The sequence below is a fragment of the Pristis pectinata genome, chromosome 2 (genome assembly GCF_009764475.1).
Source record: "Pristis pectinata isolate sPriPec2 chromosome 2, sPriPec2.1.pri, whole genome shotgun sequence".
NCBI lineage: Eukaryota > Metazoa > Chordata > Chondrichthyes > Rhinopristiformes > Pristidae > Pristis > Pristis pectinata.
Genome location: NC_067406.1, coordinates 103,327,204 through 103,346,966, shown reverse-complemented (window position 1 = coordinate 103,346,966; position 19,763 = coordinate 103,327,204). Strand labels below are relative to the sequence as shown.

Here is a 19,763-nt window from a genome sequence, read left to right as displayed (position 1 = left end):
GAGATCAGATGCTGCCACAGCTGCTGTCTCATTCATGTGTTATCCACCAAGAAGTCTGTCAGTGCTGTTGAAGAGTTCTCTCTGTGTATCTGCCAGAAAATGGGCTGAGGATGGGAACTGTATAGAGGGCAGAAAATGGAGGGTGAAGGTGAAACTGGGAAATTGAGGAAGAAAAAGGGAAATTGGTGGGAAATGTGTGGAAGGTTAAACAACGCAGGCTTGCAGAATGGTCCCTCCCTGCATCATGGAATGGCCCAGTCAGGCCCCAAACACCACTGTCACCATCGTCATCAGGGACATAGATTCCAACATCCACCGCGCAGAGGTGCAAGATTTCACAGTGATACCGATTTGCAAAAAGGCATCACTTGTCAATTAATGTGAGGGAGCTAGTTAAAACAAAAGGTATCTCCCAGTTTGGTTACCAGTTTTCTCTGTGCCATTCTCCTTGTTTTATAATGAGTGACTGAGCAACAACACATAATTTCTACTTTGATCCAATTTCTGTTAGCACTTATAAATGTATGATATGCACATCCTTTACATGCAGGAAATGGGGAACTGATACCTGTGCTAGGGTGAAAAGTGAATGGAGGTGCCTGGTGCAACTTCTCAATGGGCAAGGCTTCTGCCAGAAGTAGGTGCAAACACTTTGAAATGTTTATATCATGCTCATAACATACCTGAGTACACAGGTTTAGAACAGAATTTTGCAAGCTCCTTGCAGGCTGATCACCTGAGAAATATCCCCCTGCACATAAACAATGAATTGATGTGATTAGCTGTTGCAAATTATAACATCTTTTGACTGTAATTTGAAGTAAAAGCTCAAGATACTAATAATTTACAAATGCTTCTTGCTTCCATTGGCACTGTACATTTGTGATTCAGACATCCGGCGAACAAAAGTTCCATATAAGTGGTAATATTTACTCTTATAATTAACTATAAAGGAGAGGCTAAAAAATGTAATTTCAGAACTTTCCACTTTAAAAGTACGTGAAGTTCTACACACCAATGTTCCAATAAATATTCAGAGAATGATTTCACAGAATGTCCAGTCTGAAGTACCTACTGGGAATATAAACAAAAAATACACACTTTTGTTCCTATTTTTAAGAAAAATCTTACATTTTTCAAGTGCAACATGATGAAAAAGTCATTATACTTAGTGTGCAGAATTTCATTCTAAACTGCAAAATTATTAAATTATGACAACTTTTTTGGCCTCTCCCGATTGTTAATCAGAATAGTAAGCATAAACACTTACATGGTGTTCAACAAAAAAAAGCCTTGACTGAAGACAAAAAATGCCAAAAAGTAAGTCACTTGGATTTCTTTTTTGCTACACTGTTTAAGGAACACAGTTAGGTAGGATTTCTATCTAATTTTTGCCTTCATCTTTAAGCCGAACTTTTTCTTGTGATCAGATGTGGAGAGGGAAACAGGTCAGAATGTTCTGACAAAAAGTTATTGAAACAAAATATTAACTTTTGTTTTTCTACAGATACTGGCTATCCTGATAAGCATTTCCAACATTTTCTACTTTTACTTCCAGAGACAAGGATGCTCATTTCACTTTCAGAATAGGTAAGAAAATCTAGTTTTAGTCCTCTGCATGTTCATAACTTGGACAGAATCTAAAGTACTTCCACAAGTTAATAGAGAAACAAGTTAATAGAGAGTCCTGAAGAAGGGTCCTGACCCAAAATGTTGACTGACTGCTTTTGTCCACGGATGCTGCCTGGTCTGCTGAGTTCCTTCAGCATCATCGTGTTTTTCATCCACAAGTTAGTAGTTCATCTGAATAAAGCTATTATGACTTAACAAAGTGCAAGAGGTGACGGTTACAGGATCAGTGTTAAGTTGGCCTCCTCATAAGTAACTTGCAGTAAAGTTCAGAATGGTGAGCTTGACCTCCCTTTTTATTAAATTTATTCTTTACTAAAAGAATGATTTTCAAAGAGTACTTTGTTGTTCTTTAGGCCAAAGATATTGATAATGAAGTAAGCTGTAAAAACACAGTGATAAAAGGGAGTGAAATTCAGCTCTAATAATGAAACATGAAAAATTACCAGGAAGAAACAGTTAAAATCCACAATCAAATGATAGCTTCAGCCGTCGACAATCCTGCCTGAAAGGTATTGGCATACAGAGGTATTGGTATTGTTACAGTATAATTACGTCATGACAACTTCACGAAAGCAAATTCCATGGCAAATGTGGGCATATGAATTAGTCTAACGATGTTGTTTCCGATAGAACTCACCTTGGTATAGGACTGCTGTGTGTTTGGTAAGAGCCCAAAGACCATATAAGGAAGCCAGGCGCTTTAACACAGGCTGTAAATTAACTGGTGTGCTGGAACTATGAGTAAAATCGTGAAATTTTTGTAACACGTTGTGCTCGATGAATGCTATTGCCAATGATCTGCAATAATACACCTAGAGGGGAAAAAGAGAATAGATTCACACAACAGTATAAAAAAAAACTCAGACTAATTTAATTAGTATATTAACCGAGGATCCTCTCCAGTAACGGCAATACTGTTAACAGTTCTCCAGAGTGTAACCTGTTAGTGATGGTGAAATTTAGGTGGTAGGCGAGATGTTGGTTTCCTTCCTTTCTGTGTTTTCCTGTTACTCATTCTTGGCTGGGCTCTTGGACCAAAAATGCATCTAGTTTCTCCATAATGACCATATAATTCCTTATAGCTGTTGGTTCCTTTCCATCTTCAGCAACCAGAGTTACTTCATCGGCTGCCTCTTAACTCACTAGTCATTTTACAATGAAAATCAACATTATTCCACCCAACAAATAGGCAGTCGTATAAAGGAGACAATAACTACAACTCTGATGAATAGCAAATGCTATCTACCACAGATGTAGCTAATGTCTCTTGAGTTATTGATATATAAATTTTGTTCATACTATCACAAAAGATAAAAAGTAAAATAAAACAGAAAATGCTGGACATATTCAGCCATTCTGGCAGCATCTAAGCAGAGTAAATATTTCAAGTTGATGATCTTTCATCACAATAATCAGTGATATATAAGTTTGAAGTTGTACTGGGAGGAGTTTGGGCCAGAGAGAACAAAAAGATGGACTGTGATAGGTGGAGGAGTGGGAGAGAAAGAGATGTGACTGTGAAAATGAATTTTGGACGAAACTTTATCAAAAACAAAAATGTAAACAAGATAACATGATAAAAGAAAAAAAACAGAAACCCTGTCATAGAGAGGAGCTGAGCACCTTCAAGATGGACATTGCTGGAAGTGCTCATAGAAACATGGTGTCATACAGCAAGGAAACAGGCCTCCGGCCCAGCAAGTCCATGCTGACTATCCACCATCCATCGACACTAATCCCATTTTATTCTCCCCACATCCATGTCAACTCCCCCACTACCCTACACACATGCCAATTTACAAACGCTAACCAACTGCATGTCCCTGGGACGTGAGAGGAAACCTGAACACACGGACCACAGGGAACCAACATGGATACAGGGAAAATGTGCAAGCTCCACACAGAGAACACTAGAGGTCAAGTCACTTCCATGGCTATATCGCTTTCTCTCCTGCTCTCAAATGTTCAAGTTCAAGTTTATTGTCTTAGGCATACATACAACAGGTATAGATGCCATGAAAATGAGCTTTTTGTCGCAGCAGCACAGTACTTTACAAACATGACAAACATAAGTTAACATAAACTTAAATTAACATAAATTAAACATAACTTACATGGCAAAATAAACATAATGACATTAGTGCAAGTTGAGAGAGAGAGAAAAAGAAATATCGTCTGAGGTAGTGTTCAGGCTTTTCAGGTCAGTTCAAAAACCTGATAGTAGTGGAGAAGGAGCTAATGTTGAACCTTGAGATGTGGATCTTCGGGCTCCTGTACCTCCTGCCTGATGGCAGCATGGAGAAGAGGGAATGGCCTGAAGGGTGGGGATCCCTGATGATGGATGCCCAGCATCCATGGTATTTTGTATTTGCTGAAGTGCAGAAGTAGAGTGAGCTGGTCACATTAGTGCAGTCCTTTGGAAGGAAGATGTAAAACACTATCCAACATATTGACAAGTGAAAGGAGGTGTAGCAAAGCTAGTCAAAGGCACTTGTGGGGAGTGAGAAGCAGTTACAGCAAACCTTCCCACTTGGTTATTGGTTCACCTGCCAAATAGAGGTTGGAGCATTCTCTGCTTCCTGACTCACTGATGGGCTGGCATTGTTGGTGGCTCTTCACACAGGTCTTGACCTGATATTTCTAGACTGCATAGTTGTGAGCAGGGTTCTCTCGGTTATCTGTCGGAAAGCTGATTCCCAATGCATTGACAATATATTGAAACTCAATGAAATGTATCATGAAGGCCTAATTCAAAGGTACTTAACTGTTTTCAACTTCAATTGTAGGGGTCTATGGAGGGCACAAGATTTGCTATGGGAATGTGAGCTGCTCGGCTAATTTTCCTGCACCACTCTGGCAAAAGAACATCCAAAAGACGTGCATTAATTGGCCACTGTAAATTTCCCCTAGTGTGTAGGTGTGTGGTAGAATTTGGGGGAAGTTGATGGGAACATGGGGAGATTAAAAAAATAGGATTAGTGCAAATGAATGAATGATGGTTGACACTGACGGTGGGCTATATGGAGTGTTTCTATGCTGTATCCCTCTGAGTCTACGACACTTCAAGGATCTGGATATTGAAAATCAGCTGTAAATAAATGTCATTGTGTTTGCTACCCCAGTAGGAATGTAATATACAGAGACAGTGGTGGATATTAATTTATAAAAACTGCTTGGGAGCAGTTTGCTGCCTGCATCAATAGACAAAATGTAGCTTCATTATAAGCTAGCCTAACAATGCACACAATCTCAGAATTATTAGCCTTTTAATGCTTTAAATATTTGCTGAAATTATCTGACTTTTATCAGATCCTAAGTCCAATTATCACCCAAAAAATATATGCCTCCCCAATCTACTGGTTAAGGAGTATATGAACTTAAAAAGCAAGAGAAAAGTGCAGCTAAGTAACACTAATGACAAAATGATTTATCAAAGAGATCGAAAGCTTCAGATTCTAGCTATTCAAATACGAAGCTAAAGGATGAGGGCTGGCATTTATTATTGATCCTGAACTGCTGCCAGAGTAGTGGGTCTGGAGTCATATACAGTATATGCCAGAGCAGTGGAACAGCAAATTCCCTTCCCTAACTTTGGTGAACCAGAAGGGTCTTCCAACCAGCTGGCAATTTTATTCAAGTTTCCAGCTGTACCAGTGGGATTTGAACTCTGTCTGCGGATTAGTGGTCTGAACCTCTGACTGTTAGTCCAGGAACATAACTACCATGCTGCTGTCCTGCTGCACGGTACATGGCACTCTCATAAATAAATATTCAGCTGTGTGATCAGGATGCCCATTTTGGATTTTGCTGAGATCACTTGGGTCCAAACCTCATGGAACAAAGAGGTGAATTGGGGAAGTGAGGTGGCTTCGAGGCAGCCCTTTACTTTATGTTTTTTGAAGAGGTAACCAAGAGGCTAGATGAGGGCAGAGCAGTGGATGTTGTCTATATGGACTTTAGCAAGGCTTTTGACAAGGTCTCGCATGGTAGGCTAATCTGGAAGGTTAGATCGCATGGGATCCAGTAAGAGCTGGCTAAGTGAATACACAGTTGGCTTGATAGTAGGAAGCAGAGAATGGTGGTGGAAGGTTGTTTTTTGGATTGGAGGCCCGTGACTCGTGGTGTAACACAAGGACTGGTGCTAGGCCCACTGTTCATCATTTATATTGAGGTGAGAACGTACAAGGTTAGTAAGTTTGCGGATAATACTAAAATAGGTGGTATCACAGACAGTGAAGAAGGTTATCAAAAATTACAGGGGGACCTTGATCAGCTGAGTAAGTGGGTCAAGGAATGGCAAATGCTGTCCAATTCAGGTGAGTGCGAGGTGTTGCATTTTGGAAAGTTAAACCAGCGTAGGAGTTTCACAGTAAATGGTAGGGCCCTGGGGAGTGTTGTAGAACAGGGGGACCTAAGAGTACAAGTACACTGTTCCTGGAAAGTGGCATCACAGGTAGTCAGGGTGGTGAAGAATGTGTGTAGCATGCTGGCCTTCATCAGTTAGGGCATTGAGTATAGTATATAGGATGTTATATTGCAGTTGTACAAGACGTTGGTTAGGCGGCACCTGGAGTATTGTGTACAGTTTTGGTTACCCTGTTGTAGGAAAGACGTCATTAAGCCGGAAGGAGAGCAAAGAAGATTTATGAGAATGTTGGCAGGACTTGCGGGCCTGAGTTCTCGGGAGAGGTTAGGCAATTTGTAAAAATTATGTATAATTTATGTTTAATTTATGGTTTTCTTGTGAACGCTGCTTACATGATACTATGTGCCCGTGATGCTGCTGCAAGTAAGTTTTTCATTGCACCTGTGCATACACATACTTGTGCAAATGACAATAAACTCAACTTTGACTTTGAGGCTAGGACTTTATTCCTCAGAGTATAGAAGACTGGGAGGTGACCTTATAGAGGCGTATAAAATCATGAGGGGTATAGATAGCGTGAATACGCACAGTCCTTTTCCCAGGGAAAGGGAATCGAAAACTAGAGGGCATAGATTTAAGGTGAGAGGGGAAAGATTTGAAAGAGACCTGAAGGGCAACTTCTTCATGCAGAAGGTGGTGCACATATGGAACAAGCTGCCAGAGGAAGCGGTTGAGGCAGATATAACAGCAAGATTTAAAAGACACTTAGATAGATACATAGTAGGAAAGGTTTAGAGGGATATGGGCCAAATGCAGGCAAATGGGACTAGCTTAGATGGGCACTTAGTTGGCATGGACGAGTTGGGCAGAAGGGCCTGCTTCCATGCTGTATTATGCTGTAACTCTGTTAATAAATCAACATCATGTAAAGTTCTTCTATAATTGTGTTTCAGGAAAGCAATTGTGACTGGAGAGGCTGTAAAATTTAGCAGCAATACACTCAGTATTTTGGCAGGAGGTAAAGATGGGCTCCCAAGAGGAGACCATGTTCATTTAGGGTCCGGGGAGTCAATCTCCCACCAAACTCTGAGTGACGAAGAATGTGCAAGGACATCTGTGTTTCTATAGAGGTCTTCACTGAGATTTGCCACCTGCTTCAGCCACTTCCAATTAGATAGCAAGGATCCTTTGGAAGTACTGTACTTGGTTTTCCTTGTTCTTTCCTTGTTGACCTGCAGAAGGTCATAGTGACCATGAATTTTTACTCATCAGCTTTATTCTGAATATATCTCATTCTTTCTTGATAGAAACCAGCAAGCAAAACAAACACACTCCTTTACAAACACTCCAGGCTTCCCTGTGATGAAGGCTCCCACAGAATATACACATCATACACATCATATTGTAGGTACATGTTATTCAGAGCTGTGTTGCAACCAGAAGAGATTCCACTCCCTCAGTCCAGTAGCAGTGTGACCAAACAAAGTATATCACATAGGTTAATATTTAGCACCCTCGCAACAGACATAAAGCCTTCATTTTTCAGCAGTTCAGTGTCCTATCTACATTTGAGGCTCGTGAACAAATTCAAAAATGACTTCTACATGACAAACGCTGTTCACTAACCAGATGACTCTGAACTTTAGTGTGAAACCCATGAACGTATGCATACAGTAATTAGCATTCTGCCAGAAACAATGTGATACAGCAGACCACTGGCGTATTCCTGTATGGACCAGTCTGCAAAACTCAGCACAGCAGGTTTGAAGATTTGTTGTGCTCTACAACCTTACAATCATACCTAGCCTCCTGGTATATGGTGAACAAATGAACAGCAGGAGAAGAAGAGAAGGTACCTAAAGTCCCAGTATTGTGCTGCACGTTGCTGGCATTAAAGTCAGCAATCTAGACAGGCTGACTGGGTGACAGGCAATAGTAAGAGCATTGGCAGATCCGAGACCACAAATGCTGTCATCCTGAGAAAGGACAGAAGTGTTGCAATCCATGGACTTACACTCAACGGGATGATGTTAAACAATTCTAGAAAATAGTGTTAGATTACAGATTGCTGGAGAGCTGTAATATCCTGTCAGTCCCCCTGAACCATGGATGGATTCCTAAATTATAATGGCCTCAGTGAGTTGTCATTGCTGTAAGCCAAGTGGTTTCTGCTTTTGTTGTAATGAAAACTGAAAGATTGGCTAATGATGGTCTGCAAACATGCTACAGGAGTTGTCTGCTACCTTGTTACTAGGATGGTTGGGTTCCAAGATCTCCACAAAACCCTGTGCATGAATGGGCTTCTTCAGACTCTTTGACGCTGCATGTAGGCTTTCTGGGAAATCAGTCAATGAATCTAACATTGTGTATAACTCATCATCCATCCAGTGCATGGTATCCTGCTGAAATCAGTTTCTCAGTCCTCTGCTACTTCCATGGCTACAGATGCCAGCTACCACTTTCAAGTAATCGTCATGGTGTTGACTGTACTGGCATCTGAGCTGGTTACTGGGAATAGTAAATCTTCACCTTCACTCTCATCTATCACTATCTCGACAGTATTGACTATGCGAAAGACAGTGCTGTGCTGTGCTGTGGGGAGGTGGGGGAAAAATGGAGTGGGATATAAAGGGTGGTGGAGTAAGGACATGGGTGAAGGGGTATGTGAGGGAGTGGGAGAGAGGGAAGCTGTGGAAAGGGGAAGTGGTGTACAGGAAGGTGGGGTTGTTGAAAGATTGTGTTAAGTGGGGAGAGGGGATGAGGAGGGATTAAGGGGAGGAAAGAAGAATGGAGTAAAGGACGTGGTTGAAGTGGAGTGGAGAAGGTAAGAAGAGATGGTTGAGATAAAAGGTGAGGGCAAGGGGTGCAAGATGTGTGGGGGGATGTGGAGGTAGACTAAAGGAGGAGGGGACAATGATGGAGAAGACTAGGCTGTCAGGTGAGGAGAGGGATGAGTGAGAAGAGGTGTGGGGTGAAAGGAGAGAGCATAAGGGCGAGGGTATGGGGACAGGGGGATGGGGAGAGGAAAGTAGAAGGGGGAGGGGTGCGGGTGTGAGATGAGCATGTGGATTGCAAGATTGTGGGAGGGAGGGGTAGGGGAATGGTAGGTGAAAGGAAGAGAGGAGAGGGAAGGAAAGTGGGTGGAGTGCAGGGTTGGATAAAGGCTTGGCGTGGAAGAAGTGAAGGGTGAAAGCTGGGGTGAGGTGGTGAATACAAATATAGGGGATGTGTTCCAGCCAAACCTTGTGGGCATGGCTTACCTTGGCTCTACGGATTTGATGGCTTTTGGGTGTAGTAAGCAAATTAGCATGGAGAGCTTTGCTGTAAGGAATTAACCTTACTGTGGACATTAATTTCCAGTAATTAATGTTCCTTTCTCTTAAACTCTACTGGCAATGATGTTTAAAGCCAGTGGGCTAGAATTGGATATTCACATTGTAAATCACCACATTGGTGGTGAGCAATTACGACCTGGAACGTTTTCACAGTACTGAATGCACCAAGCGGTCAATGTGACAGTGCAACACATTGCAAGAACAGATTTGGTCCTCACTTAAAGAGGAGCATGAGCTTCAGCTGTGGCAGAGTGGAAGATTGCTTCCATCTCCTCTGGCCTTCAGCACTGATCCATCTTACCTCCCACTACTGTTCTCATTGTGTCCTCCCCCGCGGCCCCCCCCTTCACCTTCACTCCTGCCACTTGTTGCCTTCTTCAGGAAGTCTCTGTCAGGTCTCAAGGGAGAGTGGAACAGGTGCTGTCTTGCAGTATGCGGGCTGGTACTTGACTTTTGTGGGCCAGGGCTATGCAGAAACAGAGGGATGGGTGGTCACTCTACTTTTAGAAGATACAGTCTAGTGTTAGATGCATGCTAGCCACTCACAAAAATGGACACCCTGCTTAAGTAATAAGGCAAGTAATAGAACAGTGGGAACTCGCTGGATGCTGAAATAACTGTAATTTCATACTCTGCTTGCACTGAGTCAACCAAGTTAATTGTTATTTCTGGTACTATCCAATATAGCCCCTGTAGTTCCCTCCTTTCTTTTGCTTTAAAGAAATTCAGTGTCATGCAAGACACTAATAATGCTTTAAAGAAACTAATGTCATTTGATTAGGCACTGCAGGTTATGAATACAGGAATCCTATCACAATTTCTAGCATGCCTACAGCATGCTACACAAAGATACACAGCATGCAATAGCAGAGTCAGCTACAAAGTTTGGAAAAAAGCCAATAACAAAATATTTTTTAGTTGTCATTATTAGTGAATAGTTGGGAGAAAATATTTATTAATTCATCCCATATAATTAATTTCTTAAAGAAAAACAAGAACTAGGACAAAATAAATCATCCAAGAATTTCATGATAGCTAATTAAATGTGGCATTTATGAATATGCACCCTTGTGTTCCAGGAATCCAGTATATCTTAGTCAAATGAAAATCTATGGATGTACTGGGAAATCATACTTATTGAAAACAAATGTTCACTTTGGATAACAATGTTCACTGCTGAACAGCAAGATGTCCTGAATTCTTTGTCTTTGCTGCAGGGAAAGAAGATGAAAAGATAGCTTTCTGTACGATTATTATGTCAACTGCTAAAATGTTTAAAAGAGAGCAGTGTGATGTTTGGGTCATTTACCAAGGTAGAAATGGAAGTAGTGGGACCTCTGGGTACCAGTGGCTGTTACATGATGAAGGCCCACTTGATTATCAGTCCATTCTTTTCTTGAGTCTACCCAACTTCAGAAAGGTCAAATTCAAGGGTATTGGGGAAAGAGACAAAAGTGATTAACGATTTACTAAGGAGAATATCCTGGACAGTGTGCAGGATGAATATCCAGCAAAAAAAAACAAGTGGAGAGAAATAGATCAACAGAACCCAATTTCAAATAAAAACAAAATACTAGTTTCAGAAAGTATGTGCAGAGCAAGGTGAGAGCTCTTTGTTTTATAATCTTGCGGACTGGCATAAACAATGAGCAAGAAGTATCTAAAAAACTTCCCTGCTCTCCTAGTGTTTTTTTGTATAATTTACAGTGTACTTAAAATGTATGATTTGTCCACAGAAATGAAGAGAGCTGGGGATTTTTTTTTGGTTAGTTGAGATATGTAAATGCTGGTCTTACTTCCACAGTTCTAAGGTGACATGAGAAGTGGGAATACTATACAATTAAACGGAGCTGTCTTTGTCCATAAATACTTTTTATAATGCCTAATTGTAATATATTAGAAGTCTTGCATCAGATACATGCTTACTGTTTGCTCATTGCCTCCCTTGTCATGATTTGATGAGACTGGAGTTAATTCATTACTATAGTTTTTTACCTTTCAGTTTTTCCAGTGCTGCTGTTCTGCTAGGCCTTAAGCCAGTCCATTGCTTTAAATGATCCCAAAGATAGCTTATTTTATTTTCATTTAATAATGCTTATTAAACATAATCCCATTTTAAATTGAACTGCTATGTCTCGCCACCTGAATAACGTAGCTTTGTCAATTGCCCATGGCCTGTTCTGCATTAATCCTGGTTGGAAGCCATCCACCGTCCTACAGCAAATTGTTCTTTCTAAAGTGTTTAGAAAAGTCTGATTTTTCTAATATTTTGGACAGCTTTACAAACAAATCCTAAATTCTCTAGTAATAACAATCAAATAATACTGAAGACTATTGTTTGGGTTGACGATGGATAGGAGAGAGGTCAAATAGGAAAAGAATCAGGACTAGGAATACATTTGAGAGAACCAGGACACATGGATGGTGATGAGCTTTAGGTTAGTGTGTGTATCTAAGGATAATAGATGAAACCTTAGATGTGAATGTGCTGGGTAGATGAGGAAGTCAAAAGAAAGGGTGGGTAAGGTTCTTGAGGTGAGGTAGGATGCGATGACGTAGAATAGAATGGATATTAATGGGTAAAGGCATGCAGAGGAAGGAGATGATGAACAAAGAAAACCAGCCAGGAATTTATTCCCAATAGTAAATCCATTGAAAAGGTATTCTGCACAATGGGACTTCAACGATACCACCTATAAAATAAAGCCATATGAAAGGGAAACAATAGTGATATTGTTTAAGTCCAAAGTAGAGGTTCAAATCCAAACTTTAAATCCAGTTATTCCAATCATGCCTCCATCTAATAAATACATCTTATTTGCTGCAAAACTTACAATTACATATTCCAAAGCAAGAAACTTTTTTCAAAGTATCATCACTGACTTTGTACATCCATCCAACTGTTATCTGTTCTTTTTGGCTATCCTTCTGTTGCACTGTGAGCAACAGCTGAATTGATTCATTCTTTTCTTCTGATATCACAAGGAAAACATGTTCTGAAGAGAATGTTAACATGCTTCAAGCCATTGAAAATGGCAAATATGTGTGTGTTGTGTTGCATAGCAGTGAACACCATAGTGAAGTCAAATACTAAACCCACAGTACTGGTATGAAACTGGCTTTATTTGATGTTGTGACTGTATTAAAAAAAAACTTGTTATTTTGGTATTCACATTGTTTTGTGCTGTGATATAAATCTGCATTCAATATTCTATAACCTATTCTAATTTTCAGTTAATGTCAGAGTCACTGGTCTCAGGTCTTCCATTTTGGTGACATTGGTTTAATAAACTGCAAAGCAACAATATCTGTTTCATTAATTGGATGAAACCATCAATATTTTAATCTACATTACCACTAGGACAAAGTAGTTTGCTTGATCTTTATCCCATTCACACCTAGAAATTTGATTGGATCCATTTTTGATAAGCAAAAAAGTTAAGCTGCCACACCTTGCTTTAAGAAATTATTGTCATGGTTTTCTCTCTTCAAGAAATGTTAAACCTGACCTGTGTGATTAAGTCGGTAGCTACCACGTCGTTTATGCACTGACTCACAAGAAGCAAGTCAGCCTACGGGGAGGAGGATGGTGGGAAGTGGGGGGGGGGGGGGGAAGAGCAGTGGGATTACAGAAGGTGGGAGGAAGGGGCACAAGATGAGCTACAGCACATGGAACTGCAAAGGGCCACTACTACCTGACACATACAGAAGGTCAATTACACCCATGCTGAGGGTGACTCATGCTACCATAGGCAGCGACAACATTACAACCACAGACTAGGATGCTTCGATCTGGGGTTAAGACTGCCTGCAATCGGACTTTTAATTCATTAAAATAACTGGGGGAGGGACTTATAAAATGTGAAAATGGACATCACCTATGATTACCTACTTTCAGCATGCTTTGCACATTGTTTTATTGATGTAAACAAAATAAGGTCATAGATCATGATCTTTTGATTTAAATTCAGTTGGTAATTAATTAATGGCAGTCGATGACCTCATTAAATGTGAGAAAAGCTTCTGGGAAATAACACCAATGTTGTGTTGAACCTTAATAGAAAGTAACTGATGGAAAGAATGTCCATTGGAAATGAATACATCATAACAAAAACAAGCAGGAGTAGGCCTTTCAAACCTTTGTGTCTGCTCTCCTATTTAATAAGATCATGACTTATCTTTTCACTTAGTGTTACTATCTGAACTAACTTCCAATCCTTTGCTTCCCTTAATATCTAAACATCAATTTATCTCTGAATATACTCATTGATTGAGCTCAACGGCGCTCTTGATAGGGAATTCCAAAGGTTGGATGAAGAAATCTCTTTACTGTCCTGAATAGCTGAACCCTTATGTTGCGACTTTGATCCCTGGTACCAGACACCTCAGCAGGGGAAACATCAGCTCTGCATCTCCCCTTGTCAAGCCCTTTAAGAACTTTGTACATTTCAAGGAGATCATCTATCGTTCTTACAAAATGCAAGCGTGTAAAGGCCTAGTCTTCTTAATCTGTCCTCATATGAGAAACCCGCATTCCTAGGAGCATGATTTATGTGTAAAAAAGGGGTGTAAATAATTCTTTCTAATTCAATTTCTTGGCTCTGGAGTTATCTCTCCATGGCAACCAGACACACTGTCAAGGAGATGAGGGAAAATGGGAAGGGAGTGGTGGGTGGAGGGTAAAAATGGAGTGGGAGGGGGAAGATCACATGGGGAAGGGAGAATTAAGGGAAGGGGTTATTTGAATGGGGGAGAGGATAGGTAACACTGTTTAATCCTTCTTCTACTGAGGCTGTCCCTCAGGGTCCAGCATGACTTGCTTCCACTTTGCTCTTATGGGTTCTGAGTTGATTGATGATGTTAATATAATGTCCACAGACTCTTCCACAGGTGGGGCAGGACCTGCATGATGGGGTGGGTAAGTGGATAGTTTGAGGGATGGTGCGCTCCTTCCAACATTTATACAGGGCTATGCTCCTACTGCATGGACCCAAGGTTCTCAATACCATCCTGAATGCATCTCCTACACTGCGTGCAGTTATGGGCCAGGGTCCCTCTCACTATGGAGTTGTGCTGTCAGGCTGCTCCAAAGCATTCAGTGAGGCCACAGATTGCACCATCTGGTTAACAGATGTTATGGTCTTTTTACGTGCTGTCTGTATAGAAGACAGCACATTAAAATCAAATTTGAAGAGTTAGTGGAAATGAAATCAATTTCCCCAATAGGGACCCTTTAAATCACATAAGGTGGCTGCCTTATTTGTGATTGTGATCTTTTGATCCAATTTCTGATGGTAAATCAGAAATATGTATGTTGACACCATCAGGTTTGCAAACTTGTGGGGAAGTTCACAATTCAATTAACTGATGAGCAGGACTTCAACAGGAAATGGGTGTAAATACTTCTGTGCAATTTATGTGTAAGATACAAGGGCAAATGTGTTTTTTTGTTAATCTCATTTGTAATCTTAAATATCCACTACCTCAACCTTTAGGACACTGTGACTGCATAATGTCCACAGGATTCACTGTACCATCTCATCAAAGGTCTTTTAGCAGCACATTTCAGTTCACAAGCTTTACAACCTAGAAAGATAAGGTCAGGAGATGCATGGAAATATCAATACAGGTAAGTTACACAATCCACACTTGGATATACACCAGAGTTTCTGGGTCAATATTCTGAAACACACTAGTTAAGAATGTTGTAGTAGCACATTCACTATACTTCTTGCAAAGATTCAAAAAAGTGGCTCACTACCACCTTCCCAAATGTATCTACTGATGGGCAACAAATTCTACTCATGCCAGCAATGTTCAAAATTCAAAAATGTGAGAAAAAATTACTGAGCTGTGGAAAAATAACCAGGAAAAATTAAATATTTAATTATAACATAACTTGCTGGAAGCATGTATTTAGCTATTATGCATTCACGTTCTATAACACAGCAGAATATAGATACTACAACTTATTCAAGGCATAGAGGCAAAAGCATAACAAAGTAGAGAGTAGACCTTCCCACCTGAGGGCCTGACTGTCTGAACCACCCTATTTCAGGGTGCACACAGCCTGTAAAAATAAGCTCCTGCATCCAGTTCAGGTAAACGAAGATGTGAGGGAATTCTGGTGGTGATTCAGTCTGGATGCCAGCACAATCGAACCCATTATGGTTCTCGTGATTGTGTCACCACCATATTGGATATCTGGACACAATCACCTCAGCAGCTGAAATTTAACTTTTCTTAATTCTTCAATGAAAGTACAGCCTTTAGACCATCTACTTAGAAGTTCTTGGAATGTTTTAAATATTATAATTATGTCAAATATTGGTCCTCTCTGAAAGATGAAATAAACAAAATATTATTTTTAAAAATCTATAAATGCTTTCCTTTGCATTTGTTTGGGCAAAGGAGAATCAGTGGATGTTTGTTTCTTGGATTTTTAGAAGGCCTTTGACAAGGTGCCGCACATGAGGCTGCTAATCAAGATAAGAGCCCATGGTGTTAGAAGCAAAGTACTAGTATGGATAGAAAATTGGATGACTGGTAGAGATTGGGAATAAAGGGGTCCTTTTCAAGATGGCTGCTGGTGACTAGTGGAGTTCCGCAGGGGTCATTGTTGGGACTGCAACTTTTCACTTTATACATTAATGATTTGGATGAAGGATCTGAAGACATTGTGGTCAAGTTTGCAGATGACACAAAGATAGGTGGAGGGACAAGTAGTGTTGCAGAGGCAGGGAGTCTGCAGTAGGACTTGGACAGGTTAGGAGAGTGGGCAAAGGAGTGGCAGATGGAATATAACGTAGGGAAGTGTCGGATTATGCACTTTGGTAGGAAGAATAAAGGTGTAGACTATTTTCTATATAGGGAGAGAATTCAGAAATTGGAGGTGCAAAGGGACATTGGAGTCCTAGTTCAGGATTTTCTTTAGGTTAACTTCCAGATTGAGTCAGTAGTAAGGAAGGCAAATGCAATGTTAGCATTCATTTCTAGAGTACTAGAATATAAAAGCAAGGATGTACTGCTGAGGCTTTATGAGGCATTGGTCAGACCACATCTGGAATACTGTGAGCAATTTTAGACCCCATATCTAAGGAAGGATGTGCTGGCCCTGGAGAGGGTCCAGAGGAGGTTCACAAGAATGATCCCGGGAATGAAAAGCTTTATGTATGAGGAGCATTTTGTGTCTCTGGGCTTGCACTCGATGGAGTTCAGAAGGATGAAGGGGAGAATCTCATTGAAACCTACCGAATACTTAAAGGCCTAGATAGAATGGAAGTGGAGAAGATGTTTCCATTAGCAGCATAACCTAGGATCCGAGGGCACAGCCTCAGAATAAAGGGACATCCTTTTAAAACTGAAATGAGGAGGAATTTTTTCAGCCGGAGGTTGGTGAATCTGCGGAATTCATTGCTATAGAGGGCTGAGGAGGCCAAGTCATTGGGTGTATTTAAGGCAGAGACTGACAGGTTTTTGATTGGTAAAGGGGTTAAGGCTTTTGGGGAGAAGGCAGGAGAATGGGGTTGAAAAAAAATCAGCCATGATTGAATGGTGGAGCAGACTTGATGGGCTGAATGGCCTAATTCTGCTCCTATATCTTATGGTATTGAATGAAAGGATGCCTCCCTCTGCAGTAGGGCAGGCTGATTTGGAGCTGAAGATCACATTAGCAGTAAAAGAACAACTCCATGTTGCCTGGAGAGAGTTTGCCAACTGCAGCAATATATTTCCTAGTTTCCCAGTCTTTGCCCAAATTAAGAATCTTTGTTGATAATTTAAGGCGTGCTACCTTAAAGTACAGGTGGATTGTTCAGGCTTAAAGTCAGGAAGAGTCTCTTTACACAAAAGGGCAATGGAAAGTCTGGAACTCTGCCTTCAATGGATGCTGAGACAGGGTTAACTGAAAATTTTAACACTGAAATCAATGGGCCTTTTTTAAAATCATGAGTAACAGTGCAACTGAAGCAGTGACTATACGTATGGGAAATAGGACTCAAGTGTTGTCAACTTTGGTTGAGATGGTTTCAAGATGGCACCTACTATTGGAAGTAAAGTGCGGTCAGCCTTCAGTGGGAACTTTGGTATTCAATAGTCAGTAGGATCGGCTGGATGCTTTGACTGGTTTCTAGGTCTTTAATGAAATCCAGTGAGTTGGGCATATTACTGGGAGTTGCAAATAATCTGGCTCCTGATAATATGGCAAATTAATCTTTCAGAGACAGCACCGATTTCACTAAACAAGTAGCAGGAACCTCAACAGAGACTTTGTTAAGTAAATAAGATATTTTAGCTGATTTAATCCAAGAATTACCTCAGTAGTTCTCAAAGTTTACACAGTGTTTTCTTTTCTCTTCCCTGTTTTGTATAATTTATGTATAATTTATATTCTGTATGTTGTCTGAACCTACGTGCCCGTGATGCTGCTGCAAGCAACCTTTTCATTGTACCCGTACCTCACTGTACTTGTGCACATGAGAATAAACTCAACTTGAAAGACTTGAAAGTAAATTCTCCGGACTGGATAAATGTTAAATTTCCCCACTCTGTTTATCTCATTATTGAGATGAACATATAGTCTACCTGTACTAGGTTTACCACGTGGTTTGGAGAAGGTTTAACATGGTGAAGAGTTTCTACACAGTATTAAAAATGGAACTTAAACTTTATTTACTTTATTTTAATATACATTATGAAACTGTCCTGACAAAAGAAGAATTGTGGCATCTTCTACTTTTAGCTTTTGTTTCTATTAGTCTTATATTATGACAATGTGGCTCAAACATTAAATGTAACTTTCCTACATAATTGGGAAAGATAAAGGAGTGGCTATTGCAGCAGATAGAACAGGACTGATCAGACGCTATTGTCCAAACAGTATGTTTCCTCTGCTAGCTCTACAGTGGTACACAAAGCAAAATGAGAATCTTCTGGTTACAATTTCCCATCTTTATCACACATTTAGTCAAATAAAATGAAATAATATTTCTAAATTTTTACAGTGTACTTCCATAGCCTGTTAACAATCCACTATATCAACACAAAGTAGAAGACTTAATGCACTTTAATTACTGCAATGAAGATTTAAAGATTGCATTGTTATCCTTTTAAAACTATACCGAATCATACCAAGATATAAATGAATGCAAATTTATGTACCGTCTTCTTATTTGCGTAACTGCTGATATCATAGATGAACACACTATCAAATCCTTATGGTGGGAAGTATAATGGTTGAATTTCATTATAACGCCAAGTTGTCAAACACAGACATAAAATGTGTTTCTAATTTATATGTTGGTGTTAGATCAATGGGTAATAAGTTATCTAAGGGGCCAAATAAGGTGCATGTTATACTGAAAACAACATTATTGAATGCTGAACAAAATAGTGACCTCAATAATATAAAGGGAGCCTGGATTTTCCCGAGAACTGTCAGCCATTCTGTGTGGAATGCAACCATCTCAAATTTGGAAATGCTCAGCATCTTGAGAAGTGCACTCTGGGGTTTTGCTGACTGCACTCAACAGCTGGACTTCCCATTGAAAGTCTGCCTGTAGTACTAGTGCCTGATTACATACAGTACAAGTAAAGTAACTTTATTAATTTTATTGGAAACGAACAGCTGTGACTGGGAAAGGTAAGGTTTAAGTACTTTGTACTTTCTGTATTAATTGCATTTAGTCAAGTATTTATAATAGTATCTTATTTTGTGTCTTTCGAGTTTTAATTTAAAAAAAATATTTTAATTGTTTGATTAATTTTAAATGGTTATTGACTGTTTGTGAATGGTACTGAATGTTAGAGACATTCACAGATGCATTACAGAAAATGGCAAATGATAGCACTCATCTTTAGTTGTTCTTGCAACTGCCCAGAGACTGCTCTATGGGGAAACTCATACAAACAGCCTCCAATTAATAGGATCTATGGTATGTATGACTGGGAAATGCAAATGCAAGGCTCTTGTTAAGCAGAATGAGACAGAGAGCTGCAAACTTCAGTTATGTGGGGCCTGTTGTTTGGGCACTATAGATACTGATATACTTAAAATTTACGTATAATGCTAATTTACTGCCAATGCTGCCTGCAAAAAAGCTTGCTCCACACATTCAACACATACTGAAGGTCATAAGCCATTGTTGATAGTTGCTGAATGAATCTTACTTCAAGTCAGTTAGTGCTTTATGCTTTTTTACTTATTAAGAATTGTTAAAATCTTCAGAGGATTATATTATAGCAGCTTAAGAGATGGTCCAAACCATTGCCTTTGCACAAAACAGTTGCTACCAGACACAGATGCTTTGGCAGACATTTCTTGGAATATGACAGGGAGAATAAACAGAGGGCATGGAAAGCAGGACAAGCCATTGGATGATAGGAAGGGAGGAGAGGATAAGAGCTCCCAGCAGGAGAGCACATCCACTAAG

General features: G+C 40.0%; 1 protein-coding gene across 1 annotated transcript in view; it reads right to left on the bottom strand.

Moving 5' to 3' along the window:
- acox3 (acyl-CoA oxidase 3, pristanoyl) overlaps positions 1–19,763 on the bottom strand; it is a 120,574-nt gene that overhangs the window by 3,842 nt on the left and 96,969 nt on the right. Inside the window, 2 exon segments of the mRNA XM_052041392.1 lie at positions 684–751; positions 2,270–2,444. Of these exon segments, the coding sequence (XP_051897352.1) occupies positions 684–751; positions 2,270–2,444 (243 nt within the window).